The sequence below is a fragment of the Stenella coeruleoalba genome (assembly GCF_951394435.1).
Source record: "Stenella coeruleoalba genome assembly, chromosome: 11".
In the NCBI taxonomy this organism is placed as follows: Eukaryota; Metazoa; Chordata; class Mammalia; order Artiodactyla; family Delphinidae; genus Stenella; species Stenella coeruleoalba.
Window position 1 is genome coordinate 5,911,831 of NC_137157.1, and position 15,344 is coordinate 5,927,174.

Sequence of the window (15,344 nt, forward strand, 5' to 3'; positions counted from 1 at the left end):
CCCTTGGATGCCTGGACGGAGCGGAAGGGCCGCCTGCACTCAGGCTACGACACACCCTCCCACCCCCGAGCCCTGAGGCTTGCAGCCACACAGACCCTCGGTGAGAAGGAGACTTTGTGCCAGAACTCCCAGGATCTGTCCAAGAGCAGCGGCTTCCCAAACCCACGAGGGTGTCCAACGGAGAAGGATAAAGATTCAGTCACTTCCCAAGCAGGACAGGGCCACGAGCGTAGCAGGTCCTTTAACAAGGAACACACGGAAGGGACACGCAGAAATCAGCGATGAGCACAGAACCCCTGACGGACCTGCAGGGTCCTGACTCCAAATGACAGAAGGCTGAAGAGTCAGGGGTGATTTTCTTCATTCCAAGGCCTCAGCCCGCCTGCTGGGCTGGTCCCCGCAGCCGGACGGGCTGTCTGCATGAAAGGAAGGGGGGTTGGAGGTCCGTGCTCTCAGCTAGGTGTACGTAGCTGATGCGGGTGGGAAGCGCTGGGGCCGTGGGGGCAGTCAGGAGTTCCGGGGTGTGGGGAGGTCAATGACTATGGGTGGGTTCACGGGCTGGTAGTTCACGGTGCACACAGATGCGTTCACGTAGGTGGTTGTCCCATCCGCCATGACTCCGTACCCTAGAAAGTAAGCACACGGCTGTCAGGGCTGAGAGGTGACACCAGGACCCAGGGCAGTGAGGGTGGTCTGGTGAGTGTGGTAGTCAGAGGGAACTCAGCCACAAGGGGCTGAAGATGTCTGGGGCGAGCTACTGAAACCATCCAGTACAGGCTCTTCATCTATAAATGGTGACGATGACAGATGCTCCTCCCAAGCCTGCTGTGAGCAGCAAATGAGATAATAATTCACAGGCTCGGCCCAGTGCCTGGAAAGCACATGGTGAGACACCATCATTGACATCATCACCATCACCATCATCACCACCGTACACCATCATCACCATGATCATTACTATCATCGTCACTATCACCATCTCATCATCACCACCATTATCATCACCACCTCCATCGTCACCACCTCCATCATCACCATCACCATCATCACCACCATCACCATCACCACCTCCATCATCACCATCATCACCACCTCCATCATCACCATCACCATCATCACCACCATTATCATCATCACCATCACCATGATTATCACCATCACCACCTCCATCATCACCATCATCACCATTTTCATCACCACCTCCATCATCATCATCACCATCATCACTATCATCACCACCATCACCATCACCACCTCCATCATCACCATCATCACCACCTCCATCATCACCATCATCACCACCATTATCATCATCACCATCACCATGATTATCACCATCACCACCTCTATCATCACCATCACCATCATCACCATTATCATCACCACCATTATCATGATCATTACCATCATTGTCACTATCACCATCTCATCATCGCCATCATCACTACCATTATCATCATCACCACCTCCAACATCACCATCATCACCACCTCCATCATCACCATCACCATCACCATGATTATCACCATCACCATCATCATTACCATCATTGTCATTATCACCACCGTCATCATCACCATCTCCATCATCACTACCATCATTGTAACCATCATTATCATCCCCGCCATCGTTGTCATGTACTTTCTTCTCCTCACCTCTGTCCCCAAACATACCCTCTTCCCACCACATCTACTGGTCAGAATCCTCCTCAACCTTGAGCTCAGCTCACCTCCAAACCAAAAGGGACACTTCCCCTCCTCTGTGCAGGCTACCCATCCTTTGGAGCCTGCATTTCTCTTGTACAATCATGCAGGGGTGTGGTTTGGATCACACACAACCTTGCATCTGAGGGCACTACACGCCCACAGTAGGTCTACAGAAAATGACAGCCGTTACTATTATCCCACAGCACAAGAGCTGTCCATCTCTCCCACGACCTTTCAGAGTCTGCCTTTGATGGCTCATCTGTTGCCCAGGAGTCTGTGAGCTCCCTGGGGCTGGAGAGGTCTGATCACGCCTGCCCCTGACAGCGCGATGCAGAGGAAAGTGATCGGATGTGGACCAAGCCATGTGAGTCCCAGGGGCCCTGGCCCAAAGCAGACAGAGGTTCAGGAGGCCAGGAGACAAGCTTGGGGGAAAACCATGTGCTTCCTGGCAGGGGATAATGGGACCAGGAAGCCTTGGACAGGTGGGATAATGGTTCAAAAGGAGCAAACTGGTGAAATCAGACTCCAGTGAGGAAGCCTGAGGTCTCATGAGGTGAGCCCTGTGCAGTGACAGGCCGGGGCAGTCACGGCTGGAGCCGACATCACCGGTCACCTTCACGGCCACCCTGCCCACTCTCCCCAGGTGATGTGGACACAGCAAGGGGTCCTGCCCCCAGGACAGAAGGCAGAACCTCACGGCTGTCTGTGTGTGGGGGGCGGTGGCGGGGGGGAGATGCCAATAAAGCCCCTTGGGCAGGCAGGCAGCCCTCCCCATCCATTAAGCACCTACTGCATGCCAGGCCGTAGGGATGTGAGCAACAAGACGGGCCACCTGTCCTGTAAGGAGCTCCCAGGGCGCCCCCAACTCGAACACCTCCTCCGTGTCACATCCAAATGTCCCCTCCTCCAAAAAGCCCCCAGCCATCTCCGAAGACTTCCCAGGGCAGAGGAGGCACAGCAGAGCTGCAGGGCTCCAAGGAAGTAAAACTTATTTCTAAGTCTTGCTAGACTTTTCTTCCATCTTCCTATGATAAAACATTTCGGCAACAGCTAACTGACAGCCGACACGGGGACAGGCATTTACGAAGTGTATGTAGGAAATGGGCTATTTCCCTCTGGTCAGGGGGGAGGTGACTGGGTTCAAGGGAGGTGAGACAGCCCCCCTGAAGGGCCAATGAGGCGCCCCGCCCCCCTGCAGGTAAGGCCCCCACCCCCGCTGACCTTCATGGATGTGGCCGAAGACATGCAGCCGCGGCTGGACGCGCCTTTGCACCGTGTTGAGCAGCTCCACGCAGCCCACCCGCTGCATCTTCTTGGGGACCCAGTCCAGGAAGCCTGGCAGGGGAGACAGCAGGAGGGCGATGACGGGGCCCAGGCCGCAGCTCTGCAATCTCAGAGACACAGTGGCCCTGGACCCACCCTGCCCTGCCTCAGCCTCCGGGAGGAAAGCCTGGCTCCAGCTTGCACTGCCTGGGGCCTTGCAGCCTCATCCTCCCCTGCTTCCCCTTCTCCTCCCCTGCAGGGCGGCACGGAGAGCCCACGTATAAAAGCCCGAGTAGGCCAGGCACGATGGGGAGGGAGCAGTCTCGACAGCTGTGAGCCCCCCAGACCATTCATGCTCAAAGTGGTCTCAAGACTGGCATCCACCCATTGCAGAGAGAAGCAAACTGAGGCCGGAGAGGGACAGTGGAGGCCCAAGGCCACCCCAGCAGGTGGCAGCAGAGCGGACCACGGGAGCAGGATTTCCATGTTGGAAACTTTCTAAACACACATCGCAAAATCATGAAAATGAACTTCTTCATCCACTGCAGCCTCGAGCACGTGGGCCGTGTCTGGGTCTGCTCACGCCGCCAGCCTCCCGGAGCCATCCCATATGGTGGCTTATTCTCCTCACACGGCTACACAAACCACAGGAGAATGACTGATTACTCCAAGCATACAACTACGGTTCATCTCAGCCCCTCTCTGCTCAGGCGGGAGAAACAGGTTTCTACAACCGCTGGGAAGGGGAAGAGGAATCCTGCCACTCAAAGAATCTGACAGGCTGCAATGGACCTGACTTAGAGCTGAGAGAGAGAAAGAAGGAGGGAGAGAGGGAGAGAAACAAGAAGGAAGAGGAGGAAGAAGAGGGGAGAGGCGGGGAGTAGGCAGGGGACGGGCTTGGAGCAGACACTTGGGCTCTGCTACCTACTGGCTGTGTGACCTTGGACAAGTCACTTAACCTCTCTGTGCCACATTCAACAATTCATCCAACAACGGGCTGGGCTGAGCACACAGGCGCCCCCGAAACAGGAGCTGTGTGTTGTGTGTGAAGCAGGCGTGGTGAGGCATCCAGAGAGCGGGAACCCAGAAGATGCTGTTGGAGGAGTGGATGGAGGGGTAGAAAGGGGGGAAGGAGGAGAGGGAGAGAGGGAGGGAGGGAGGAAGCAAAAAAACCTGCCTCAGAGCCTCACTAGAAGCCACGTGTCACGCCTAAACCACGTCAGGGCCCTGGGCCTCGGGGCTCCCTCCGTTTGGAAATGGGGGTAAGAAAGCCTTCATTTCAGCCCTTTGTGAGGGTGGAGGGAGGCGCCAAGGGCTCTGGCTGGGCGTCTGGCACACAGCAGGTGCTCAGGGCAGCTTCTCCCTGAACAGGTATCTGAGCGAATGACTCTGGAGCTGCACTGGGCCTCACCTGACAGCCCTTCCCACCGGGGACGCCCTGCCCGCACCCACCTCCCTTCCCGCCTCTCCCAGACCCGATGCTGAGACCACCCTTTCTGTCAGCCTCTGCAGGCCCCCTCTGACGATCTCTGTCTCAGGCTTCCCTCATCCTTGACTGTGTCCCACTGGGCTTGGCCGTTCGGTATCCCTCTGCCCGGCATCTTGGAGCCTTCAAGGCAAGCACTGCATCGGGTTGGCTCCAGGTCCCGCATGGCCCGGCCCAGCCCAGCCCCAAACACCAAGGGAGTGATGACAGGTCTGGTGGAGGCACTGGTGGGGGGAGAGGCGGGTCTGGGCAGGACTGCTGGGAGTTGGGCTTCATTCTAAGGACTGAGGGAGTCACAGAGGGTTATAGAGGGATGGCATGGTACAACGGACCATTCAGAGAATTCCCTCCTACTGACGTGAGGAGAGTGGACTGGGTGGGGCAAGACTCAGAGCTGGGGGACCAGTGAGGAGACCACATTGGTCATCAAAGAGACACAAGACACTGGCACGGACGAGGTGGGGACAGCAGTGGTGGAGAGGAGAGAAAGGAGCTGGAATGCAGTTTGGGGCAGAATCAAAGGGACGAGCTGAGGGACAGGAAGCAGGGTGTGAGGAAAGGGGGGGGGGACTGAGAAAGGGGCCTGGGTGGCAGACGGCAGGCTAACGCCGAGACCAGGCGAGCAGTGACATCAGCTTGGCCAGAGTGGGGCCGAGGGGCCGGGGAGGAAAGCTGCTGGCGGTGGAACCACAGGCCCTGGGGACTGTGGGATGCGTGGTCTGATGGGGCGGGGGGGTGCACGGGATGGGGCCCGGTGAGGTGGGGGGGTGCACGGGATGGGGCCCGGTGAGGTGGGGGGGTGCACGGGATGGGCCCGGTAAGGGTGACCTTGGTGGTATTCAGCCCCCAGGACTCAGGTCTGGAGTGTCAAGGGCCCAGCCTGCCTTTTGACCTCCCCGAGCTCCAAGGTACCACGTGTATAAAAGGGGCAGCTGATCTGACCTCACCACGCGGCTGTGAGGTGACACACCGAGCCCCCGGCACACAGTCGGTGCTCAGGAAATAAGAGCCACGACGGGGTGACCTGTCCCTGGTGCCCCAGCGAGCTGGACTCAGAACAGAGCCCGTCCGCAGCTCCCGTCGACAGGCCCAGCTCCGCCCCCGCTGCCAGCACCCACACCCCCTGCGTCCTCCCCCAGCAGGAGCAGGCGTGCGCGGGGCCGGCCAGCCGAGGCGGGGCCGGCTGAGTCTTACCCAGTGGCGGTCCGTGGGTTACCAGGACGTCTACACCTTCGGGAATGAGGTTCCACTTCTCGAGCAGCGCTTGGCCTCGCGGGAGGTTAAAACCCCAGCCGTAAAACCAGGGCTGCCTGTGGGAGGAGAGCACGTGGGTCAGAGAGGGCCACCGAGAGTGGGGGCAATGACATGGCAGGAGAAGCAGGCCATAGTGCCAAACGGCCATCAGGGCTGGCCAGATGCCCAGAACCTCCCGTCCAGGGAAAGGTGTGGATTCACCTGGACTTGACCAGCCTTTTTCCTTTTTCTATGATGAACAAGTATTATCTATGTAATTTTTTTTTTTTTTTTTTTTTTTTTGCGGTACGCGGGCCTCTCACTGTTGTGGCCTCTCCCGTTGCGGAGCACAGGCTCCGGACGCGCAGGCTCAGCGGCCATGGCTCACGGGCCCAGCCGCTCCGCGGCATGTGGGATCTTCCAGGACCGGGGCATGAAACCCGTGTCCCCTGCATCGGCAGGTGGACTCTCGACCACTGAGCCACCAGGGGAGCCCTATCTATGTAATTTTTGAAAATGAAAGTGAAAAAGAAAATCAACTTCTGCCAAAGGGCTCTCTTGTTCCAAGCCCTTCTAGGGAAATTCAGAGAACATTCTCACCTGTCCCCATGGTGGGAGAATGCCCCTCCATCCATCCTCCTTCCTACATTTGGGGCAGGTGGAGCCCCACCCAAGAGAGAGTGGGTCCCAGGTGGAGATGCTCCTTCCCGCCTCTACCCAAAGCTCCCAGCAGGGGCTCCACCGGGCTGAGTCCACCCCCAACATTAAGGTCAGGGCTGGGTGGACCGAGGCCATTTAACGGAATTCCTACCTGTCGCCCAACCCGGACCTAGACTGATCAGTGCAAGTCATTCCCCTCGATGGGTTCAACGGTGAGCATGTGACCTAGAACCTGCCAGTTGGAGGGAATTCCAGACGTTTCTTTCAGTGATGAGAGAAAAGAACACTGTCATCCCTGCATACAAACCACTGAGCTTCTTGCCTTGTGAGCTGTCAGTACCTGTTAAACTGTCCCAAAGGGAGATGGCTGGTGCACATGACCCAGGGGAGCAGCTGGATCAAGTCGCACCTGACACCCACCATACCTCTGCACTTCTCCGTTACCTGGGCCAACAGAAAGCCATTTGAGTTCGGTTTTCATTTACAACAAAAGTATCCCAACTAAGAATTAGCCCTTAGGCCTAAGTCATTATAAGTTCCCCACATGAACCCAGCTCTTTAGCATTTACAAAGGCACCATCACCACCACCAACACCACCACCTTTACTATCATCACTGTGGTGGGTCAAATTGTGTCCCCCCTAAAATATATGTTGAAGTATCAACCCAGTACATGTGAACGTGACCTTATTTAGAAATAGGGTCTTTGCAGATGGAATCAAGATGAGGTCATACCTGATTAGAGTGGGTTCTAATTCATGACTTGTGTCCTTATAAGAGGATCACGTGCAAACACAGACAGAGAGAGGAGAAGGCCACGTGACAATGGCCGTAGAGATTGGAGTGATGTGTCTACAAGCCAAGGAGCCCCAGGCTGCCAGCAACCACCAGAAGCTGGGAGAGTGGCGCGGAACAGATCCTCCCTTAGTCCCCGCAGCAAGAACTAACCTTGGTGACACCTTGATTTCAGACTTCCAGCCTCCAGAACTGCGACAGAATCAATTCCTGTCGTTTGAAGCCACACGGTTTGTGATAATTAGTTACGCGGCCCTAGGAAACTAATATAATCGCCATTACCACCATCACCTCCCCACCTGCCGCCCCAGGGACCTCCACACCTGCAGCAAGGTTGACAGACAGGTCTCTCTCTTTCTGTTTTATGGGTGAGGAGACCGAGGGCCAGGGAGTAGAAACTAAAAATTGTCGCCAGCATTTCCCGCACACCTATTTTTTTTGCCAGGCGTCATCTAATTACATTATAGGGATAAGTTTATCTAACTGTCAAAAGAATCCTGTGAATTAAGGGCTGGGATTATTCCCATTTTTCAGATGAGGACCCAGGGGCTCAGAGAAGCGAGCTGGCTCAGGGATCTGGGCCCCGTGAGGCCAGGCACCTCATGTCCATTCGCTGACATACTCTGCACGAGTTGGTCGTGGGGCTGGCCTTTCACACTCAGAGCCTCTCGTGTGTCAGAGCTGCCACTAACATCCCTCTCATGGCCCAGGAGCTCCTCCGTGGGAGGCTGACACCCCTAGCTGTTGACCCAACGTCTCTACTGCGTTGGCAGCCACCCAATGCACCTCTGTGGAACCCTAGGGGCTCCATGGAACAGCATTTGAGAACCCCACTTTAGTCCCACCACGGCAGGTTCTGGACAGGAAGACTGAGGTTCAGCGAGAGGAAGGGAGGTGCCCAGGGTCACACAGTGGTCAGTGAAGAAGTCATTCTGGAACCCAGATCTGACCCTCTCTCCCAGCTGCCGTCAAGCCTGCAGCGCCAAATCCTGGAACGTGGGTTGTGAAGGAAGAGGGTGAGTGGCCATGCTGGTTGGTCATTTGGGGTCAAAGGTGCTTTCGCCACTTCAGACACCTGGGGGATCCTGTCCGCTGCCAGGCTTTGCTTGTCCGTGACCCACGCCTGGGACGCCGGGTCCCTCCTCTCCTCCTGCCTGCCCCTGACCCCACGCCACATATATCCTTCCAAGCCCTCTGTGCTCCATCTTCCTTCCCACCCCGAGTGACGGGCACCTGCCCGGGGAGGAGCAAATGTTTGTTTAACAAAAGGTGTTGAGTGACGGAGGGCTGGATGAATGAATGAAGTTGTTAACGGGAGGTCGAACAGGACTCTTCCTGTTGCCTTGGAATCGCAGCCAAAACTTCAAAGCTGAACACGATCCCCAACGCTGGAATGAAAGCCCCCAGGTACACCCAGGGAAACGTACTGAAAATGAGCAGAATACGCCAGGCCGCCGTCTCCCCACGCCCCTACCAGCCTAAGTTTTGATCCTGAGGGAGACTCGTGGCTCCTGTCTTGTTCTTGTGGGGGGATGGGGTTCACCCACACCCAGCCATGAGTGGCTTCCAGGGGGACCACCTGTACAGGTGGGGGCCTGGGGATCTGTCCTCTGGGCCCGTGAGAGGAGAAACAGACAGTGAAGGGGCAGGCGCACAGGAGCTGTCTGCACCCCCAGGTTTGGGCTGTCCCAAGGGATCCCCACCCACAGGAAGTGCCCACCTAGTGACGAGACCAGGTGGCCGGGGCCGGGGAGGGCAACTGGGTGGGTGGCACTGGGCAGTCCCTCGGAAGCCGCCTACTCCCTCAGTCACACCCGACTCAGGCCTGCTTTTGCGCTTCTGCAGAAAGCTGAGGGTTCTCTCTGCAGAAAAACGTCTCCACACACACACAATTTTACATCCACCTTCGAGGGAATCTTGGGATCAGAGGGACCTGGGTTAGAATGGGTCCACCTCTAACTACCTGTGTGACCTTGGGCAAGTGGCTTAACTTCTCTCTATGCCTCAATTACCCCATCTGTATAATGGGCATAATAATATCCTTTGCCTCAACAGGGCTTTGAAAGGATTAAATCAATTAATCCATGTAAAGTGCTTAAAACGGTGCCTGGTCCAATGCTTTGCCACTGCCCTCATCTCCATCACCATCATCATCCCCAACACCATCATCCCCAACATCGACACTGTCACCACCACCACCATCACCATCGTCATCTCCATCACCACCACCACTACCATCATAACCATTATTATCATCATTACCATCATCAATACCATCACCACTACCACCACCATCACCATCATCATCACCATCATTACTATGGACCCCTCCTGAAACCCACTCACGGAACCTGGATGAAAAACCTTTGGCCCAGGGCAGGGTTTTTCAAACTGCATTTTGAAGGGTCAAACAGCATTTTAAAAAAATAAAGGAAAAGGGGGAAATAAAGAATAGACAACATCAGAGTACATCATAGCACGGAAGGGATACTTCAGTTAAATATATTTATATTTAAATAGACACCCACATAAGGGTGTCCTGAGTCACAATGTAAAAAAACAAGTGCTTTTCCTACCACGGTTCCTGGTCAAAAGCAGTTGGCAGCCCTAACATACTGAGCTCACAGCTCTGCAATTTCTGAAGCCCTCAGACCCTGGGCGTACTCAAAGCCCCACTTTGGCTAAGCCAGGGCGGGGTCCCTGCAGGGAAGGCTGCAGCAGCCTGGAAGCTGCTCATGACGCCAAGCCCACTAGTCCCCCCGGAAGCCCACAGCCTGTCAGCTCACAGCAAAAGGAGCAATGCCTTTCTGCTGCCTTCCGAACACAGCATCCATTTTTCAAAAACCTAATCAAATATTTACAAGAGGGGACAAGGCCTCATCAGCATGGAGAGGAGGCGTCTGTGAGCTCCCATGAGCCACAGCAAGGAGTGACTTTTTGGAAAAGACACTCTGTAACATATCAGAGACCCCACAGACCCCCAGGAGCTGACCCACACGAGCCCCTGCCTACGTCCCCCTCCAGTACTAACGAGCCTTCCTCTGGGGGTGGCGTTTCTCCATAGATATACCTCCGTGGTTCTTGGAAACACATCACCTCAAATCCTGGGAAGGTGGAATCCACCCTGCCCCCTGGGATGCCCGGAGGGGTTGCTCAAGGGCACGGAAGTTGGCATCAGACACTCTGGCTCTGCCCCTGGGCTGGACGCACCCAGACTCTTTCACCGTGTAAACTGGGATAAGGATGCCTATGGCCCCAGATCTTACCCCATGAGGGCAGGGGGGTGCTTCTTGCTCGATGCTCTACCCCACCCATTGCCTGACACAGAGGGGAGGGAAAGAAAGTGGGTGGGAGGAGGTGTAAGGGAATGAAATTGCACCATCATCGCAAAAATGCCTCCAAATTCCCAGGAGCTCTGTCACTGGGAAAAGGGGATGTTCTGGCCTTTACTGAAATTTGTGGGGAGGAGGAAAAGTCAGGTCATGCATGGAAACGTCCAGAGGAGACATTTCTCAGGACGGCCCGCAGGTGGGGAGGCCTTTCTCAGGGGTGGCCAAGAGCAGGGCTAGAGCAGCGGGAGAGACGGACTCTTCTGGGTGACCTCACTCCCCAGGGTCTGGAAAAGCCTTCGGCCACTCCTGCGTGACGTCCATCCAGGTTTGCGTCATGGGAATGGGAGCCTAAGGGATGGGGGGCACTAGCCCTTCCCGAGGGCGCAGTCGGCCCCAACGTCCCAGGAGTCCTGCGTTTGGTCACTTGACCCTCTCTCCTCGCCCAGCAGGGCCCTTTGGGGCCAGAGGTGAAGTGCGAGGCTGCTCGGGGTTCCAGACAGAGGTCAGGGCAGGCGGGGGCTCGCAGGGCCTGTCATCCAGGCAGCCCGGATCCAGCCCGGCCCCGAGCTCCCCACCCACCCTGGGGGCAGCCGTGGGCTGAGACCCACGAATGCCTGAGACGGTGGGCGCTGAGAGAGCCACGGTCCCCATCCCCAGTGCAGCTGGCGCCTGGACGCAGCCTCACTGCCCTGAGGGCCAAGAGCCCTGACGTCCACCCACCGTCCGGGACACATCACAGACCCCGAGGAGGTCGGATGGATCAGAATTCCGACAGAGCCGTGGCAGGCGGCTTTATGTCCTGAATTTCTGTCTTTCTGTTCTAAAGTAACCATTGGAATAATTTCCTTACAGAATGATAGTTGCCATGACAACCAGAGCAAATTTTCCTTTTCTGAAACAGATGTCTCATTTAGTTGAAAATTAGAATGTGAACAAACCCATGGGAAAAATTAATTCAAACTTTAACAGAGCGGTGAATACAATGTAATCTCTCCGAGGTTAACCCCTTAACAGCTTTTTTCTGCGCTTATGGTAACCTTCGAATCCAGTCTAATTAGGCCCGCTTAGCCAATATAAATGACCTCCTCATGGCCAATCATTCAACGGCTTCCCCCTGGAGCGTGAATTCCCGGTTCCCTAATGGCAGACGGGAGGGGGGCGATGCCTGTCTGTAGAAAACGGCTGAAACAGAGCCTCCCCTGCTCTGGGTTTTCCATCTCCCCAGGTAAGGCACACGTCCCGGGAAAGGGGGTGTACCAGGGGCCATTCAATCAGCCTGGAGTATGGCCACCCCATTTCCCAGGGATGGGGGTGGAGGAGGCCCAGGGTGTCCTGGGTAGAGCTGGGCCCAGTGGTGCACCCAGGCCAGGGCGCAACGCCTGAGGGCAGAGGCCAGGGGAGGGGGGCCCCCTTGAGAGGCCGCCTGCCAAGGGGTCACCGAGGGGACACCCACACAGGCCTAGCTCCAAAGGCTCTCCACGAGCCTCCAAATCCTCACACCCACCCCGAGGGACGACTGCCATCACTGCTTCATTTTACAGAGGCACAAACTGAGGTGCACAGAGGTACAGAGAACTGCCCAAGGTTACCCGGTAACCAAGTGGCACAGCCAGGGCTCCAACCCAGACAGCAGATTCCAGAGCCTGTGCCCTTGCTTCAGTCCCAGAGTGATGGCAACAGGACCAGGAATCCTGCCCACCTTCCTCAGCAAAGCCCACTTTACCAGCCACTTTCACCCCTCTGCTCAGTTAATCCTCGGGACAAAGCTGTCTGGAGGCCCCCACTTTAGAGATGAGGAAATGATGGCACGGAGAAGTCATGGGTCTGAGGACACTCGGGAGGCCAGAGGGACCTGGACCAGGGTTCCTGGCTCCTGCATCCTGTGCCCAGTGGGCCGCTGACCCGGATGCCGCTGGGGCGGCTGGGCCCCAGGTTCTCCCTCTTCAGTGGCAGCTGCCTGCCTGTCCCTCTGAGCCTGGCTGCACTCTGGCTCCTGGTGCCCCACCTCTCATCCACCCTGTTACTCTTCTAGTCCAAAACCTTCCATGGCTCCCAATTACCTCCAGGACAAGCCTGAGCCTCATGGCCTGGCGTGCGGAGGCCTTCGGCTCTGCCCCATTCCACCTTTCGGACCAGCCTACGCAGATTCCCCAGTGAGCTCACCACCCACCAGTCACGACAATCCTGTTTCCTGAACAAGGCCCAGCCTTTCCCCACCTCTGGGTTTTGCTCATCCTGTTTCAGCCATCTGAAATGCCCTTCCTAGCCTCTCCTCAGAGTCCATGACCCATTATTTGTTAAGGCCTGGCTCAAAGGCCACCTCTTCCAGGAAGCTTCCCCGATCACCTCCATCCCCAAGCACAAGTGACCCTCCCTGCTCTAAGTGCCCTTATACAGGCTCCTTCAGGGCAGGCCTGGGTCAAATCATCCCTGAATCCATCCTGCCTAACTGATGGCTGGGCCCAGGTGGACCTCAGGGTGGGTTTGCACAAAGCGTGCCTGAATGAGTGAACAAATGAATGAATGATGGAATGAACTGACAGGTGCTCTACCTCGCAGGCAGGCAGGTGGGAAGAACTAAGCATTAACCCTCCCCTCCCCACACCCTCCCCAGGAGCCCTCCCCAGAGCCCCTGGCTGTCATGAAGCCCTGAGACCCACCACCAGCTCCACAACCAGAACCAGAACTCTCACCATCTGCTGAGCTTCCCATTCCCCCTCACCCTGCCACGACCTGCCTGGGGGAATCCTGTGCCCATTTCACTGATGAGGCCTCAGAGGTGATGCTCACCTCCTCGGCTGCATCCCGACTCACCGCCCTCGGGGGACCTTCCCTGCCTCCCCAGGCAGCCTGCTCCCTAGGTGAGGGCAGGGGCGGCTGCCCTACAGGTGGCAGGGAACAGCCTCTCACAGTGGCCCGCCCCATCCCCCCACCGACCAGGTGCTCTCCCGCTTCCGCCTCTCCTTCTGCGGGTGAAAGCTGCAGTGTGGGCGGGGCAGGGACCTCGCCCCACCAGCAGCCGGCCCGCCCCTGAGCTCTCAGACAAGCCTGACCAGGTCCACTCCCTCTCCGGCTGCAGACAGAGCACTCACCTTGACCCTCATCTGTTTGTTCTTCCTGCCCCAGTACCCCCTCCCCCAAAGGCCAGGCTTTCCGGGGCCACTTCCACGGAGCCAAATACAGCCTCTGCCTTCTCTCAGAGACAGCCAACACTGAGAGCATCTCAGGTGAGGATGACACGTGGCACTGGCCCATGTGTGTCCTGGGACCCTCTCAGCACTCCAGTGAGGCTGTGCTCCCATCTGCAACAGGGAAACCAAGGCTCAGCGTCAGTGACACGCCTGGGTCCCCCGAGAGAGTTCCTGCTGACTCCTCACCCCACAGGTGGCCCCCATTCCTGGGGACGTCCCAGTTCTGGTGGAGGCGGGTTTGCCTTACGCCTTCCCTGCATCTCCCAGGCTTGGGAGCCCAGCGGGAGTCTGGGGGAGACGCTGCCACAGCAGGGGAGCTGTGGCTGCCAGCGAGGGGGCAGGGCCAGGACGAGCAGCGACGTGTCCCCAGGACTGTCAGTCACACACCTTGCCCCACACACACTTAGGGCAAGCCAGCAGCAAGACGAGTGGAACCAAAGAACGGGGTCCTTTGTCTTTCCTAATGAATTTCCCCCACCCTTCCGAGGCGCAGAATCATTCATCGTTTGTTTCGCTGGGACTCCTCTGCAGCTGGGAGCAGGCAGAGGACTCGGTGCAAACATTAATCTCACGTAGAAGAGTGCGCGCGTGTGTGCCGAGGGGCTTCTAGAAAGAAAACAACAACGTGAAATCAAGGAAGACAAGGATAGGAAAGGAGCAGAAGAGAAATCCCGTGCGTGTGAGAGAGGCTGAGTGTGAGAGAGGTGAGAAAAAGCGTGCGTGAGAGAGAGTATGGGTGCTCGTGTGTGCGTGTGTCATGTGGTGTGTGTGTGCGTGTGTACGGCATGCGTCTGCATGTGCGTGTGTGCACACGCTCGTGCAGGGATAGCACCGTGTGGGTCCAGACACGAGGAATTTCTTCCCTCCATCAAAATTTGTCAACTGCCAGTCGTGCCAGGCTGATGAGTATAATATCCGGCGGAGGGAGGAGAGGGAAGCGACCACTGGTGGAGGACACTGCTGGGTCCCTCGGGGACCCTCCCACGCCTGTCGTGTCCCTGTCACAGGACCAAACTGTAACAGGACCAAACGAGGGGGCACCGAGGCTCGGGCAGGGCTCGCGGTCAGCAGGCTTCCCAGCTTGTCTTGAACAGATACAGACTGTTCCCAACTCGATTTGGGCTCTAGACGGGAAGGGAGGGAAGTACCTCTGAGGTTCTGTGATGCTCCGACCAGCGCTCACGGGGCCAGGGATCTAGGCCCCCAAGGCCAGCCCCTTGTGGCTCTGCAGCCCAACAGGGGCTGCAGGAGGGACGGGGCCAGGTCCAGGCTGGGAAGCAGCAGCCGATGAGACAGGTCAAAGCCAGCCACCCCCCCCCCCGCCCCCTGCAAGCTCCCCAACTCCACCCACCTGGGCGGGAACCTGGCACCAGCTCTGCCTACAGCTGAGATCTTGGACCAGTCGCTTGACAAACCCACGCCCCGCCTCACCTCTCTCCTCTGTAAGGCGGGGATGAAAACAGTCCTGCCTTGTCCTGCTGAGAGTGAAAGGCAGAGCAGGTGGGACCACTGCACAGCGGTCTCATGGGAAGTTTGCTGAACAGGGGTTTCAGGCATTGAAGGGGAGGGAAAGCCTTGGCCTCTCTTGTCTGAACAGATCAAGGCCACGGTCTGTGCTGAAACCACCTAGAAATGCAGGATGAAATGTAAGTAAGCACAGTGCCGGGTGCCCGGGCAC

General features: G+C 57.0%; 1 protein-coding gene across 1 annotated transcript in view; it reads right to left on the reverse strand.

Moving 5' to 3' along the window:
• Window positions 1-303: 303 nt before the first annotated feature.
• MPPED1 (metallophosphoesterase domain containing 1) overlaps window positions 304-15,344 on the reverse strand; it is a 74,969-nt gene continuing 59,928 nt past the window's right edge. Inside the window, exons 5-7 of the mRNA XM_079937088.1 lie at window positions 5,650-5,765; window positions 2,928-3,041; window positions 304-626 (exon numbers count right to left, since the gene is read on the reverse strand). Of these exons, the coding sequence (XP_079793214.1) occupies window positions 508-626; window positions 2,928-3,041; window positions 5,650-5,765 (349 nt within the window). The 3' untranslated portion in view covers window positions 304-507. The remainder of the gene's footprint in view (window positions 627-2,927; window positions 3,042-5,649; window positions 5,766-15,344) is intronic.